The following is a 13,518-nucleotide window of genomic DNA, read 5'->3' as shown; positions in this document are numbered from 1 at the left end:
GCTTTAACTCAGGCTCTCTCTTGATTATGATTTTTTAAGGACAGACACCATAATGAAGAATTTTCTTTCAAAAATTTCACCTAGTTTCACAGCTTTTGTCTGTAGGCCCATTTATTGATGCTTGCCAAGTTGGCTCTTGCTATATTATTTCAATAATTCATTGCTTGAATATTTATGTAGAAGAAAAGTGTGTATAGTTGACATTCCCAAACTCTGAAAGTGTTATCATGTCAATTTGGAGAAAAAAAGCAATTAAAGTCTTGCATATCCTGCATCTTGGCCTGGCTTTTGGGAAATAAATGCAAGTTAGGAGGGAGAAGAAGATGATGAGATCTATCATCCACATACCAAAAATATCCCAATTACTCTAAACAGTGTTTGCCAGACAAACTGACAAACTTGTTTTCTATAATAATCTGGGTAGAACTCATGGATCAACATCAAAAAGAATGAAAAACATCTTTCTGTACCTGTTTTTATTTCAGTATTAATTTCATCATTTTTTTCAGTATTAATTTCATCACTTTTTTCAGTATTAATTTCATCACTTTCTGCATTTTTCTAAAAGAAACGAATAAAATATAAGATAATTAGGAGGTGGAATTTGGATATAATTACAGAACAGTTCACTGGTTGAAATTATTATAAGAACTTATTTTTTTAGTTTGATTATTCAAATATTTCTCCAATTTCCACTGAGTGTAAAGAAGAAACACTTTTTTGAAGAGAATCAACGGATGAACAAATCAAAACCAAAATTAATGGGAATTAAGGAGCATGTTAAATGTCAATTTGGCTCAATAGCCCTAATTTCTCAAGACAAGCAACATCAGTCACAATTGTGAATGTAACCAAGATCTCTTTGAGAATGTCATTCAGAACATGCATATAGTCTTGTTACTGCCTTGAGCAAAAATTAACGAAGTTTAAAAATACATTTATACATATATAAACATTTACTCATGTCTGCATTTTCAGTAAGAGAATTTTCAGAAACCCTCATTTGTGCCTTGCTACAGGCTTCTGAGGATCTCCAAGGCTGACAGCAATCAGCATACTGACCTCAGAAATTGCCAAGTCAAATAAGGCAGGGAAAACTCTGCGGCCTCGAGTGTTTGAGGTGTGTCAGAAAGAGGACAAGTCACTTAAATCTCATCCTACACATTTATGTGTAAGGCTTAATGTATGTGACTTCCAGGGATTTTTTTAAAGACTGAAAATCACTTTCTGTTTGTTATTCCAATGACGACACAGCACAGTGTATTGGATACTTTAGTTTGTAGATGGCAATTAAGTCAGAGTTTGCTTGGGAATCTATCCAAGTGCCATGTTCTGCTGAAACAACATGCTGGTAAGAATCTGAGAGGCAGCAGGATTCTCCTCTTTTTGCCTACTTAATTTTTATTGCTCTGCAAGCATGGCATGTCCTTCTGGCATAGAAAGGCAAAAAAGTGTCACAAAACCCATAATGCTATCCTTAGCAAAAAAAAAAAAAAAAAAGCAGATTGAGACACTGATAAAGTGATGGTAAAAAAAAAAAAGAAAAAAAAGTGATACTTTCATTTGAAAGAATGTATCCAAGCAAGCGTGGCTGCAATGTTGAAGTGCTTCTGCTATTATTCAATATTATTCAAGTACTTCATGATTTGTCTATTTTACCTTCCCCCCTGAATCCTTGTATACCCCCATTTGAAAGTCAGAATTGCTAGTGATAAATATCTGTCAAACACTTTGATAGTTAGCTATTCCATATGTTACAGAGCCAGCTGACTAACAAAGGATTCTTAATCCATGCACTGTGACAGTCAGTTTACAAAACTAAAAAAGCTTTGTTAATTATTCATAATTATTAATAATTCTTAATTATTAATTTCTTCATAACTCATTCCTAATTAATCATTCTAAATTCTTCAATATTCTTGATATTTAGTTTTGCGGATGGTGTTAGGGAGTTATTTTAGTAAGTTGCAGTATTTTAAAATCAAAACCAAAAAGAAATCAGAAATTTGTTTTGAATGCTACCAAATCCATCAAACCAGCATACCTACCTCATGTAGGTCTGAAGAACTTTCCTTGTGCTCTGCAATGGCACTGGCATCACTCCTCACAGAATGAGCAGAGGACATGGAAATTCTTTTCCTGTGTGAAAGAAATTATTGAAGATCACTACTATTCTTGAAAATACTATTTGATACCTGGAAATCAACATCACCCAGCAGTAAAAAGCATAATAAAATAGTACTTAAACTGATTAGACTAATTAGACTAAGGGTTATTGCTTTTATATATTTTTCTAAGTAACTAGGCAATATTTGCATATTACACAGCCAGCCTCTCCTGGCAGGAGTTTTGAGCTAATGGAATCCATAGTAATTGAAAAGTAACATTGGTATTCATCCTTAGGGCACAAAAGGGAAAAATTAACTGCCTGCCAATGGCTTTTTCCCTTTCATTTTACACAGTACTTACTCTGCAAATAGTTTTCAATTAATAAAAAAAAACTTATTTTAAAAGTGTTATGAAAACTCTCAATAATGCAGTTTTGTGGAAGAAAATAATGAAAAAAAATGGATGTGATCTGCATTGTTTTTGTTTCTGAGTCATGAAAAATTCAGACTGTGTTAATAAGTGGTTCTTGCCACATAACACACTAGTGTCACTGCTGCTCTGCTTTTGGCAAGAGTATCTGAATAATTGGGATAGTTAGAAACTATACAGCTGGGGTAGTCCACTTAAATTTGGTCAGGTGGCCATAACTTTGCAGTTTTCATTGTTTGATTTTACAGATTTGCTATCATGCTTGAACATTTGTGTGTGTGTATGTGTGTGTGTGTATGTGTGTGTGTATGATCACAGACAAATTTATCTTGGTATCTTCCCAGTAAATACAAAACATCCTAAGACTATGATTTTCCAAATCATTATAGGATTCTCCTGTTTAAGAATAGCAAAAGCTTATCTTCATTTATAAAAAAATCTATTTATGAATTTTAATCACTCCTTTTTTTATTTAGCTAGGATTTCTTAAGTTATCAAGTTCTAATCATTAAGTTATCATGTCAAAAAGAGAATTTGTGTTCAATTAAGTAGCACTTATATCAAGTTGCATAAGCTTCTTGAAGATTTTAAAGCAACATAAGGCCATAAAGCAGCTTTATGGTTCACAAGAGCAAAAAAGCTGTCAAATTGCTAAAAACTTAAAGCTGCATAAATATTTAAACCATACTGAATCCTTTTGGCTACCACTGCCTTTGCATATCCATGGGAAGACAAGTGTTTCTGAAGTGAGGTACAGGTGCAATGCCTTTCTTTCAAAATGAGCATTTTTAGCTAAAGTTCTCTTTTTATTCAATACTATCAATCTATGGAAGCTTCTAGCTTGTTTTAAGAGGCATCTTGCGGCTACACACTTTGATGTGCTTGCCTCTTTGCTGAGAGTGCCTAAAAGCAGGAGGATTTTATCAGGTTTAAAATAAAGAAAAAGTCTGCTGCCACAAAATAGAGATAAAAGAAGTTATGGTACACTGGAAAATTGATACTGAGCAAAAGCTACCTTCTGTTGAATTCTTCAACATAACTGAGACTTATGAGACCATTTAGAGAAAAAAGGGAGAGCTGAGTAGAAAAAATAACATATCGTATTTTTTGACAAGCATTATGAAAGTTTAAGACTTGGAAAATGAATTAACAGTATGGACTTGAATTGATTAATTACAAATAAAATCGTAATTCAAATAATCTATTTTGGAGAAGCACTGCATCATTTTACTACAACAAAATACCAAATTACTGTGCCAAGGAAGATAAAATGCACAGTTACCTGGAAGAGGAAACACTACGCACAAGGAATAATATGGCATTGACTCCAGAGCCCTCATTGTCTTCAGCAGTTATACGCCTGAAAACAAAGATATTTGTACAGGATATATCAGACAGGTTGTATATTTCCCAGAAAATGTTTCACATTTAACTTGTAATTAAAAAAAATTAAAATTTTAATTTCCCAGAATGCATGCCACCTAAAGTTGTAGACAGTTTTTCAGAATCAGTTAATCAATTATGATGGTTTAATGTCAGTGGGCAAGACATACAGAATGTGCCTGTCACAGGAAAAACAGGTACCTGACAGAATGATGAAAATTTCATTCAGCCAAGTATTTTCTTGAAGATGACTATTTAAGAGGAAAGTGAAGTAACTAAGTTAATGTTAGCAATGTACCTTTTTCCTGGCACTCAACCAGTGATGTGAATCCTGGGTAAAGTACTCTACTAACATTCACCTTCCTGTCTTCCATGCATTAATATGAATTGGCTGCCTCATATATGGGGAAGCAAATATAAAGAAAGAGCCACTTCTGAACTGTCTGAACTGCAGTAAAGTTTTGATTATTTTTCATGGTACAGAAAACTTGTCTCGCTTTCTCACAAACTTGCCAATTTTGCTCATGAAGGATGAAGTGAAACTCTTGGGTAGGATAGTTAAATATTGATTTTGTATGGTCCTAAAAGACATATTCTTTCACTAACACAGGAATACTGCTATGCTGCTCCACTGAGTCTAACTAGACATATTGCCATTGTTCAGCTTACTGATGTAGCAGCTTAATGGGGATAAGAATATCTGCAACCATCCTGTGATGACTCTCTGTAACTTTCTCTGAAAGATCTTTACTCTCAAACCTCCAAAATCACATCAGGTTTCTCCTCATTGAATGTGACTTCTAGTCTTGTAAGTATGGACAGTGATTGAGATACTGATAATGTAGAACATCTGCAATTATCATCTGAAGCAGCATTAGTTCCAAATGTCCTCCCAAACACAAAACTTCCAAAGTAAGGATGTCAGTAGCAGCCTCTAGTCCATGACTAGAGTAATTTACATAGTGAGAGCTTCCTTCAGTGGCAGTGCTGAGTTACATTAAAACATTATTTTTAGTTACATCATCCCTTTCTCCAGTGACCCTCCTGATCACTTCTCCTGCCTGCAATCTCAGGACTAGCCAGCAAAGTAATTTGAAGTTGGAAGGAGGAGGGCCCACATAAATTGCTACTTTAATTCCTGCTTGTAAATCACCCTTTATATTTGGGCATATTGGAATTTCTAGTATGCCATTGAAAAGTTTGTGTGACATACTGGAGATCAAAAGGCATGAAAGTAATACTTACAGGCATGTCACAGAGGCAGATTCAAAATCCCAAAAATTTATTTCACCATTTGCACTTCCTGTAACTATTGATCTGCCTCCTTCTACTTGTAAAACATCAAAACACTTAATATCCACAGAAGATAAAAAAGTCTACAAAGAAGATTAAAAGAAAAAAATGAGTAGGAGTAAGCGTAGGACACTACAGACAGTAAAATATTTTAACTGGTAATAGAAAAAATGCCTAAATTGACAGTGTCTGCAACAACTGCATATGGGATGCTATTTTAATGCTATTGTATTTAAACTATATAGAAGCACCAGAGGAAACAGGAAGTGAAAGTATTGGGAGACTCCCTGCTGCAGAGGACAGGGGCCTCCAACCTGACCTGCTTTTTACAGCACACTTGCAATTTGAACATTTAAAAACAAGTGTAAGGGCTGAAGATTAATCATGAGTAGGTATCTGTGGAGATATTCTAATCAAGTTAAAGGAAGAAGTCATTGAACAGAGATATAATGACCTTTCCATGAACACCATCCACACCTGTTACAAAGTTAGAGAAATTTTACAAGACAGAACTTAAGTCTTGTGGACTACTCAAGTTAAATTGAAACATAAATTTGCCATTTTATTTTACTGAAGCAGTAAGAGGAGAAAATGGAATCACTCAGCTTGATCTGACCGTGCCACTACTACTAAAGGTCAGCCTAGCTATAGGAGGAAAGACATGTCATTTCTAGAGGTGTTTATGTGAGACCCTCAACTTACTATATTGTACAGGAATGTGAAGTTTATGTCCAGAGAAACTCCTTAATTATGGTGATAACCATGCAATGGACTTCTAGGAAGAGATAGCCCTTAGAAACATGATTTATTCTGCGCATTTATTTCAGTATACTGAAAAGTTTGGAATCACAGAATCATAGAACGTGTAAGGTTGTAAGGGACCACAGTGAAGAATAATTATTTGGTTGTTGTCCTAAAACAGCTATTTGGTTGTTGTCAGCTAAAACATGAAATACTTGTGAGCACAGTAAACATTTTACTTTCTAATCTTCTGTAAATGTTGTGAAACTTTGAAGTGTTTCTCACCTCTTTATCATTTCTCATGGAACTGGTGTTACAAAGAAGCCGAATGTCTGGAAAAAAATATTGTGTTTCTAAGGGGGAAGGCTTCAGTGACAGATACACAACTGGATTCCTTTGTGGAAATGGTATTATCTCAGGAAGCATCCATGTGACATAAAGATCTCTTTGAGCTGAGTCACCCTATTAAAATAACTGACTTAATGAAAGAGGAAGGAAAGAATTTCTCTATTCATAATTATAGTAAGTGTGTATGAAAAGCTTGTTTTCTTTGACAAATTACAAAAACTGTTTCAGGTATTACATAGCATATGCCTTAACTGCAACCTGAAGCTTCATCTAGACATATTCCAGCTCCCCTTAAATTACCTGCTGTTAAATTAGAAGCTGTGCAGCTGTGGAATTCAAAGCTATTGATTTTACTCATTTTAACTACCTCTTTAAAGTAAGTTGTCTCCTTAGTTTTAGGTGCTTATTTCACAAACATTGTTACTCTCCATTTCATATCTACCAAAACATCCAGCAAAAGTGATGGCTGTTGCAGTTGCCTGAGAAGAGAAGCTACAGCTCAGCTAAAGCCCCGAGTCTCTGATCCCTCCCCATCGTGCCTAGAGGCATTGATACTTTTCCAACTATAACGGATTCCCTCCAGTATCTAGTTCCTGCTCTAACATTGACATTTCTGTCCATTTTAAGAAGTGTTACTGAAATCAGCTCCTTAGGTTTGCTACTGTTTTCATAGATGTCTTGAACTGTAGAATGAAGCAATAATTAAGATTTTAGTAAATCTTATGAAATTGAGTCAGTCAAACAAGAAATACCTGTAGGAAAGGACTAAAAATTGAGAGATCTGTAGTAGAGTCCTGCAAAGGATCAACTGTTTTAGGCTGCTACTCACATTTACCTTGCTAACTACTATATTTAAAGCCTTTAAAAAAGATAATAATAAAACAACCTGTATTTCTCATTATCACAGAAATGTTTGTGGAAAAATGTAGTTCTGCAAGTATGTGAAACAGTATTAATCTACTTAGCTTCATAAAGACTTGGAGGAGATTCAACTCCTCACCAATCTGTTTGTCAAGGGATACATTTACATCATTTACACATAATGGATTGTTAAATAGTTTCAGTAATAACACTGAGGAGCAGAGCAAGTAGTGTGATGGAGTGTTTCAAAACAGTCAGAATAAGATAAGAAAACCTTGAATAAAGCAGCTTTTCATTAGCAGGCTTGAAAGAATATATTATTTACGGAGATGAGAGCCTGTATATTTCTTTTTTCTCTCAAATATATCAGCTGTCTAAACCCACATTTTCTACCTTGCACATAGCTGCTTTAAAGTTTCAGAATTTTGTTCTAAGTTAAAAATTCCAATATGAGGAATGTAATTCCACAGAAATAAGGTTTGTCGAGAAGTTAAGCCATAATTATTGTAAACTGCAAATGCATCCTGTTAGTTTTAGCTGAAAGGAACACAGAGTAGATGCTCAAAATCAAGCCAAGCAAGTCAATCTGATTTATTACTGCCTTGTTTCTTGGTATCAGTTCCTAAGAATCCAGTGTCTTAATCTGTTAATTAAAAAAAAAAAGTATACTTTCATCAAAATATCATCTTAAGAAGTTCTTTAAATAGACTAAACACTATCTGTAGTAACAACAGTAATATTTTAAAGCTGCTACCTCAAAGGATCTGTAACTATTGAAACCTCAATCACAAATGAAAAAGCAAACTCGAGGAAAAAAATTATGAGAATGCTGGAAACCAGTGATGGACTAACAAACATTTTAGCACTAGACAGAAGGGCAAAAAGCTAAGTTGATTACATTGAAAAAATAGATTGTTCCTTGACAGTTTCTGTAAGTTTATCTACTAATTAATAAAAAAGTCCTATTTTACCTCAGAAATGAGGGGCTACCTAATGAAATTAGTGGGAAAAAGGAAGCATATTTCAAAAACCTGAATGATTTTTATCTTCCCTCTCTGTTCCAAAACAATAACTGCATGTTGACCCTCATCAGCCTTCAGATATACTATCTTCAGCACACGATGCTCATCATCACTGTCTTGTGTTAAAGGCAAAGCTTTAACTTCTTGTCCGCTTTCAAACTCCCAGATTTTCACTGTTCCTACACAGAGATGACAAAAATGTAGAAAAGGGAATGAACTTTAAGCAATAAACTGTGCTGCAAATCCAGAATCTTAAATAAGACCAAACAGGGAAAAGAGAAAGAAAGAGAAAATCCAATTTGATATCTAGAGCTAGCTCACTGGTCTTTCAAAAATTGTAACTGCGTGTTTCTTAACAAAGCAGCTGTAGGGCCAAACAAACTTAATGGAAAACATTACTACCCTCTCAATTTTTCCATCTTTTATTCCATGTCTATTTTTTTGTGCAACCCAGGAGAAAAGATCTCTGCTTATATTACTTCTTACAGTTTCTGAATTACATTATCAGAGAGCAGAGTGTGGACTATCTGGCAGAAGACTTTGGGCTCTGAGTGACAGCAATGAGCAGAGGGACCTGATTGATGGATTTACCCCAGAGAGCTACTGGGGAGAAGGAGCTACAGAGTTTTCTTAAGTCAAGCAATTATTTACTTGTGACTTTTCTTTTGTAAGACTTGACAACATTCACCTTCTGTAGTGGTCTTAAGATCCATAAAGGGTGTAGTCTCTGTTTCCAGGTAGAAACAAGAAATATTAGCCAATATGTTGTGTGGGAAAGGCCATCATTTTGTCTCCATGTGAGGTAGCTTTCATAAGTGTCACATGTTTTAGAAATTCAGGTGTGTCTTCTTGAACATTTTTATGTAAGAAGAATTATTCTGTCTTGTTAACAGATTATAAAATTATTAAAGCTTCCTGCACAATTCGATGTGCACTTGTGTATTGGAGAGGTGTAGTCACATTACCTAAAACTCACACGCCCTAATAACAGACATGAAAAATATAGAAAACATCTATATCTATCTATATCTATCTATCTATCTATCTATCTATCTATCTATCTATCTATCCATCTAATCTTCTAGTGTTCAATGACTTCCAACACTGTAAAATTGATCTTAGAGACTAGAAAATTTAAAAACCACCATTCTTCATCTGCAGCCATTTATTTATACATCTATGTCCTAAGTATTAGGAGGAAACAATTTTTCAGACCAAGAGCTTTGAAGACAGTCTTTCAAAGAATAATAGGCTAAAAAAGCACCAGAGCCCAAGCAGCCCAAAATCATGTTTCTGTGAACCACCTATCAAAGAAAACCCAACCAAGATCCACTCTGCCCTTCTACAGACTGACAGCTGTGCAATCAAAATTAATTCTGTCACTGAGACAGTCAAGGCAAAGAGTTTTGTCTGCTAATGTAATATGCCATTAAAAAAAAGATAACAAAAAGTAGTAAAGGTAAAAAAAGTAGTAATTATTTAATTGCTTTACCATCACATGCCCCAGTAGCAAGATAAACCCCATTTCTTTCAATGGCTGCACAGGTCACCTCAGTATTCAGCCCATGTGCATCTTCTATTTGATATATTTGAGATCCTGTTTCTAGGTCCCAGACCTAAAAAAATAATATTAGTTATTTTTAATACATCCTCTAAAAGTGGTCACACAATGTGTTCTGCTGTAATAGGAGAAAGTATGGCCAATAGCAAAATTTTTTACTGAAACACCAGAGTATGTTCCCTGAAAATGTCCCTCTCTCTGGGGAAGCCAGTCAGGCAGGGGGAGGCTCTATTTTTTATATATGCTCTGATAAAGATCCTTGTTAAGTCAGATAGACTGATATTAAATATAAAGTGTTTTTACGGTTTGAAAGAAAAGAAATTTAACTAGAAAGAATTGTTTGAGTTATAGTTTCTGTGCAGAATATACAAATGAGGCTTTCCATAAACATTTGGTCCAAAAACATTGAAACAACTATCTCTGATCATTATTGAATCCTTTTGGAAATTTAAGCAACACCTTTTAATGAAATACCAGTACAAAATCTGGTCACTGTAGTGGGATGGCTCAGATGCAACTGGATTTTTCAAGTAGCTACTGATTTCATATGTACTGGAATCTGATTTTCTGTAGCACCAAGTACTCCAAATTATCCTGTGATGGTAATAGTGTTGCAGCCACTGTGGTCTAAGTAAGGCAGGGTTTACAGTGACAAATAACATCTTTGGAGAGAGTATAAACTGAAAAACAATTACACAAGCCTTTCTCCACAGAAATGCCATGCATCACCAACTGACCCAATAAAAAGATTCTACCTCTCCCTACAGATTTTGCCATCTAATGTACCAACAGCTGGTGAAAACTACATGTACTCAGTACCTCTTGTGATTATTGTAGAAATGTACTGTAGATTATTGTCAATTACTATATATTATTGTATTTATGTTAAAAAGAAAAGTTGAATCTTTTGAACCCAAATGGGCTCCATGACTACCACTTCTTTGGACCCCAAAAATAGCCACAAAAACAACACTTTGAATAAAAAATATTAGTAACTTATCAAATTTCCTGATAACTTACTCTGAATACAAAAGCTGAGACTTCTATTTTTCAGTATAAAGGGTGAAAACTTACACTCACCTTTAGTATTGACTCAGTGCAAATGCTGAGAATCTGGTGAAAAGTCCTGTTGTAAAGCAGAACATTGAGGCTCTTCTCATGTGTCTGAGGCAACTCTTTTGAATCTTGTGTCACATTAGCTAGGGGATAAATATCAACGACATCTGAACCTGCGAAAGAAGTGAGAATACATACATTTTGAGCATAATTTTCCTGGAAAATAAAAGAATTCATGTAAACCGTTGGGTTCACATGAGTTCTTCTGAAGAAGATACAGAATATTGTCTGGATTTTTGAGAACACATTCTCTGACGCAGAAAACATTCTTACACTGTCCCCAAAAAGTACCAGTCAAACAATAGCCAAGTATTTACCAGTCTTACACAGTCCTCTGCCCACTTTTGATGAGATTGACATCCTGACTGCAAATTAGTAGAAGCCATAAATCCTCCAGTTGCAGAGTTGGTTGACATCAAATGGAACGAACCCAAATACATAAAATTCTAACTGGGAGATCTGTCTCTCAAATAAATTCTGGTTTCTGCTTTCTTAGAGATAAAGCAATTCTATCTGCAGGCAATGATGATGTCTTTCCAGTACCTTCCCTATACAGCACTGCAGTTCTGAATGGTGTTTTCCAAACACCTCCCAGTGCTCTCAGATCAGGGGTTGCAAAGGCAGAGGCAGACAGGGACAATAAGACAAAAGAAAGGACAAGGTCTGTACAGTGCTCTGAAGCCAGAGTGCATATGCAGTTTCCCACTGCAGCCCCAGTATCCCTGCCTTGGTATCCCAGTGGATCTACCAGCAGAGGAGCAGCAGTGAGCCCAGAGCAAAGGAGGAAATTAACTAATCCTTGGCATAAATCCAGCTCCAGAGGTCAGCAGCTTAGAAACAGGCACAGAAGGAAAGCTATGGCAATACTCAAATGAAGCATGAAGGGGAGCTGTGATTTATGAATGTCAGTGAATTACTAAGCGAAAATCTCCTCTGTGAAGCCAGGTACATAGCAATGAGAATGAATTCACACATATACAGCCCAGTCTTTTGCCCTCTTCAGGGGCAAGGAAACATTGACTTAGGCTTTTAATGAAATCATTAACACAGTCTAGGACCAGACTTTTACAAATATTTAGGCACTTATAGAACCATTGTTTATAAGGGCAAATTACCTCATTTTGTCAAGGAGTGACCGGTATAAATTCCCGACATTGCTAAGCCTTGAAAATCTCACAAGCATAAATTTGAAATGAAGACAGTATCTGTATCCTTTAGTGATTAAAAAATTCAGTAGACACCATCAGGTCACTGAAAACAAAATGTTTCACATTCGTCTTCTCAGATCTGACAAGCTTTGCAAGCTTTGTGCCTTGTTCCTAGGACAGAAAAAGCTGTCTCCAAAACAATTACCTTATTTTCCTGGTACATGTCAGGTCTCTAAAGCCTCAGAACATGTTCAAAGCTGTCTTTTCAAAGCTGCATCTTTGGGGCAGACAAACTGCGCTGATTTCAAGAGTCTCTGCCTTAGATATAAAAAGCTAACAATCCTTAGTGACAAATGCAAAGCCCTGGTCCTTCAGAGGTGTCAGACTCCTGGCTACAAAGCCAGGAAACACAGCCCAGAAACCCCAGGTTGAGTTCCCACAGTATTTTATTCCTAATCAGTTGGGCAGTGTGTCTGTTGACACCTCAGGTTGTAGGGCTGTCTTTAGCCACAGAATTAAATAAGGAGTTTCAATATACTTGGGAGGGCTCCACAGAGATTGAATGCTGCTGTTTTCATCTCCAAACAGGAGGCAGGTCCCACAGGAATAGTTAGGAGGAGATCCATAACTTAACAGCTTTCAAGAAATTACAAGTCTATATAACAATCTGTGTAGTTTAATTTTGCTGTGGGAAGCTCACCTTGCCTTCAGAGAAACCTTTCTCATTTCCTTTGGTTCCTGCTGTTAATTCCCATGCTGCATATTTTCATGCCATTTTCAGTATTGAAATTGAATATATAACCCGCTTTAAGACAGCCTTAATGTGCAATTCCCTTGTCTCCCAGTATTCTGTATATTCTTATATACCTTACTGCTGTACTCAACTTCAGCTGTATTTAATCATAAAGAAAATTGGATTCTAAGAGTTGGGGCATGCTCTCGCACACCAACTGCAATAACATACCTGTGAAAAGCAGGCCATGGTCATTGTCAAATACCATAGGAAAGGAATTCATCTCTTCTGGAGTCCTGTGAGCTTCATAGAAGACCTGCAGTGGTGAAAGAGTCTGTATATCCCACACTCTAAAAACCTAGAGGAGGAGAGAGATGAGAAAATCTAGTGCTGTATCCTGACTGGATTTTCAACTCTTTCGTTTCTAGCACATTAATATTATAGCCTCCAATGAAAATTACATTGTTAAAAATGGTACATCCCAAAATAAGCAAGAAAAATAGCAAAGGTATCTTTATTCCCATTTTACTAAGGATAAAATGCACAGAAAGGCTGAATTTTGTAGTCTTCACCTGAGAAGTCCACAGCAGAACCAGATCTCATAAAAACTGATTCTACTCCTTAATGACAAGATGTCTCCATTGTGTGCCATGCTTTTCTGTAACATACAGATAAATGCCACTGGTTCAAAAATTTGTATTTGAACTGGAGTATGAAATGATGTACAACAGTACAAAGATGAATTTCAGGGGACACTGGAGAAAGAAATTCCTG

General features: G+C 35.8%; 1 protein-coding gene across 1 annotated transcript in view; it reads right to left on the bottom strand.

The window, feature by feature from the left end:
* The window catches only part of WDR64 (WD repeat domain 64), a 57,324-nt gene that overhangs the window by 10,165 nt on the left and 33,641 nt on the right, over window positions 1–13,518 (bottom strand). The window contains 9 exon segments of the mRNA XM_058802522.1: window positions 525–561; window positions 2,049–2,139; window positions 3,821–3,898; window positions 5,167–5,297; window positions 6,241–6,417; window positions 8,196–8,365; window positions 9,679–9,802; window positions 10,828–10,976; window positions 12,976–13,102. Of these exon segments, the coding sequence (XP_058658505.1) occupies window positions 525–561; window positions 2,049–2,139; window positions 3,821–3,898; window positions 5,167–5,297; window positions 6,241–6,417; window positions 8,196–8,365; window positions 9,679–9,802; window positions 10,828–10,976; window positions 12,976–13,102 (1,084 nt within the window).

Source organism: Ammospiza caudacuta, chromosome 3 (assembly GCF_027887145.1).
Source record: "Ammospiza caudacuta isolate bAmmCau1 chromosome 3, bAmmCau1.pri, whole genome shotgun sequence".
NCBI lineage: Eukaryota > Metazoa > Chordata > Aves > Passeriformes > Passerellidae > Ammospiza > Ammospiza caudacuta.
Note: the sequence above shows the minus strand (reverse complement) of the source record. Positions and strands in the feature narration are given on the sequence as shown.